Source organism: Helicoverpa armigera, chromosome 21, assembly GCF_030705265.1.
Source record: "Helicoverpa armigera isolate CAAS_96S chromosome 21, ASM3070526v1, whole genome shotgun sequence".
Classification (NCBI taxonomy): domain Eukaryota; kingdom Metazoa; phylum Arthropoda; class Insecta; order Lepidoptera; family Noctuidae; genus Helicoverpa; species Helicoverpa armigera.
Window position 1 is genome coordinate 7,431,993 of NC_087140.1, and position 3,490 is coordinate 7,435,482.

Genomic DNA, 3,490 nt, shown 5'->3' on the forward strand with positions numbered 1-3,490 from the left:
GAAACTTGAATTTCTCCGAAGTTTATGCATGCACTGATTTCATTCATACATAATCAATTATACACAAATACACACTAATTTTCGGACATCTCTTCTAAAGTCTATGGATTAAAAAAAGTTCCGCCAGGACAACGTTCGCCAACGTTCGCCCAGCGGAATCTGTTTTTGGTGAATTTCTCCACAATGGCTGCATACACAAATTTTTATTTACCATACACAATTATAGGACGTCTTACACTAATTATCTGCATAATTAAAATCTTTAAATTCAACAACATTCCGCTGCGCGAACGCACACGAGCCGGCTGGCGATTAAATAAAACCGATTATAATCAAAAGTGGGATAGTTCCGACACATGAAAAAAACAACATGGCCTTGTTTATTTTGTCTTTAGCGATGCCATAAAAATTAATAGGGGATAAAAATAAATCCTCAAAATTATTATACAAAATTTTGTATAATTCATAAACCAAAAAAATATACATTGTTCTAATAATTATAGCAAGTCAAAACGTAATAATAATTATTCAGGTTGATTAAATTCTGGTCTCATGTACGAAGGCATTCTGCCTATGTGTATGATCTTATCTCTTTTATGTACTCTTAACTGATGGCCGAGCATATTGTCCCGGTGCCCAAATGCTTTACCGCATATCTCACAAATATGACTTTTAACTGCAGTATGAACATTCTGGGCATGTCTTTCAAGATCCCTTTTAAAATAGAAGCCCTTCCCACACTCCTCACATTTGAATTTGAATATCCCTTTGTGCCTCTCAAGATGTTTAGACAAGTTACTCTTTGTTGCGAATTTGGCAGGGCACTCTGTACATTTGTAATTGTAATCTCCTGTGTGAGTCCTCACATGAATTTTTAGAAGTGCTTGATGCAAGCCCCGATAAGGGCAAAATTGGCATTTATACTTCAACTCGCTGCCATGTGTGAGGCAGTGAGTTTTGAAGGCTGATTGGTGTTTGAATTCCTTCCCACATTTGTCACAAATGAAGCGCCTGAAGCCTGACCCATGTCTGGCCAAGTGTTCTTTATACAAGGTATCTCCAATCATTTTGTCACAAACAGGACATTTCAGATAGTTGGAGGGTTGTTGAGACTCTTCTTTAGTCTTAACTCTTTCCTGACTAGTTTTACTATGCATACGTCTGACATGATCATTGAAGTAACGGATGCTAAACATTTTCTCACACATTTTACATTCAATTAATCTGTCCGCTTGGTTTTCATCTGAGCTGTGCAATTTCAAGTGATGTTTGAGGTATGATTTGCTTATTTTTTTGCCACAATGTTCACATTCAACTTTTCTATACTTTTTGTTACATTTTTCTTTATATTTCTCTCTATGTTCTATCAAATGTTGTTTGTATGATGTTTTGAGAACAGCAGTATGGCAAACATCACATTCTATTTGATTGGGAAGTATTTTTATGAGACTTTTGTCAGTTTGTGAAGCTTGTTCTTTATCTTTGTCATTGACAATAATCATTATCATTTCATCCTTATTACATTCTGATGAATGGTTACTTTCTTCTTCTTTAAGGAAATCTATGTCTAAATAATTATCATTATCATGATCCTGCATGTCAGTTTCAGAAACTGTAGATGGATACATTGTTTCATCTGCAGATACAGGTTCCTCTTTAATTTGGCCAAAATCATTGGATTCTGATTCAGAGCTGTACACTAACTCAAGATATTCTTTTTTAATGAATAGTTCATCTGAACCTTCTGTACCGCTATCTGCATTATCATTCCTTTTGAGAGCTTCTTCGGATTCTTTCGCAGTTTTTCTAAATAGCATGGCAGCTTCCAACAAAGTGAAGCAGCCTTCACATAAATATTGTGGTAGGTTATCATCTTTACTGATTTCGATCTTTCCAAAGTCAGTGACATCGTGAGAAATGTCATTATCGCCGAATATTGGTATTTCTCCGTCGTTTAAACACACTCGGCACTTCTCCGTAAGATTTTTCTTGCCGTTTGAGGTTCTAATGCTTGTTATAGAGCTTTCTGCCTGCGATTTATTACGAGCACGCATCGTCTTGATATTTACAAGATATGAACCGTAAATTTAACTGATTCCGCAAATTTTTCATTAATTATTACGAAACAAAACAGTGTATGCACAGAGTTTACAAAATAACAATGTAAAAATTACTATTTCTATCATTTTACATAAACATGCAATAAAAATAATGCAAGCCAGAAGACAAGACAGACAGGACAAGCGCCACTTTAGTTGTCAATGTCATTCATCATTTTATTGATTGTCACTTGCTGTCATCATCTATAAAAACTAAAACATTTTATTACGCGCCTAATCGATAAAACCCACAATACTTCATTTTTAGATTTCTAGATACATATTCTGCTTCTAGTAATAAACGAGAACACAAGATAATTTTTAATTCTTAATATTAAGTCGACTCGTAACTTTCAATTGAATTGTTGACAAAAACAAGTGCTTGCCTACATTTCATTACAATTTAGATGAAAAATTTATATATTGCAGCATTTATTTATTGCATACTTAATTAATAAAAAATATAAAAATATTGTTCCATCGACAAAGGAAATATAGTCCAAGCTAGGAAGTCGGGCGGAGGGCAGCAGAAGGGGAATCTCCTGTTTACATTGCAGTCGACTTTGGCGCCATCTGCCCAACTAGAGTTTTACTCCGGGGCAGTGTTAGAGTTACTGGCTTACAGGTATAGGAAAGCAACATGAGTGACTTCGAGTTACCAAAGTATCATAAGTCTGTGATATGCAGATACAGCCAGAATAATTCTCATGATTTCTCAACATGAAAAATATTATCTACCTACATCTTTATCCCTACTAATATTATAAATGCGAAAGTAACTCTGTCTGTCTCTCGATTATGCTGTCACATATAAACCACTGAACTGATTTTAATAAAATTTGGTACAGAGATACAGTTGACCTTGAGAAAGAACATAGGATAGTTTTTATCTCGGACTTTTGAACAGTTCTCTTGGATATGCGATATAACCGAACTTTACGCGGGCATGCCGCGGGCAGAAGATAGTACAAAATAAAGGAACAACAGGTGAATAAGGTGAGAATGAGTACGCCAAAAACTTTCTTCAAAAGCATTATTTATTTATGTTCAAAAAATAATAACTAAATAAATAATAACCAAAACATTCTGTACATAAGTAATTAAATCACAGACAAAACTCAATAGGAAATACAGATTTTTTGTCTAGAATTTCATACAAAAAAAAAAAAACTTATAGAATACAATAATATGTCAGATACTTCCTTGTAAAACATCCACTTTATTGGTTTATGTACCAAGACTCAAAGATAACTAGGTGCCGAGCAGAAAGTCCAGCTTAACCAATTCGAGAAAATTTAGAAAATAGTTTTATCACTACCAAATTGGGTAAAATTACTACCAATCACTACTGACTGGGTAAAATAAGGTTACAATTGAATTATATTCTCAGA

The 3,490-nt window shown here is 34.2% G+C and overlaps 1 protein-coding gene across 1 annotated transcript; it reads right to left on the reverse strand.

The window, feature by feature from the left end:
- Positions 1-488: 488 nt before the first annotated feature.
- Positions 489-2,266, reverse strand: LOC110373552 (zinc finger protein 845). The gene has a single exon (XM_021330854.3). It carries the CDS (start codon positions 2,052-2,054, stop codon positions 525-527), a length of 1,530 nt encoding a protein of 509 aa, XP_021186529.3. The 5' UTR covers positions 2,055-2,266; the 3' UTR covers positions 489-524.
- Positions 2,267-3,490: the final 1,224 nt, after the last annotated feature.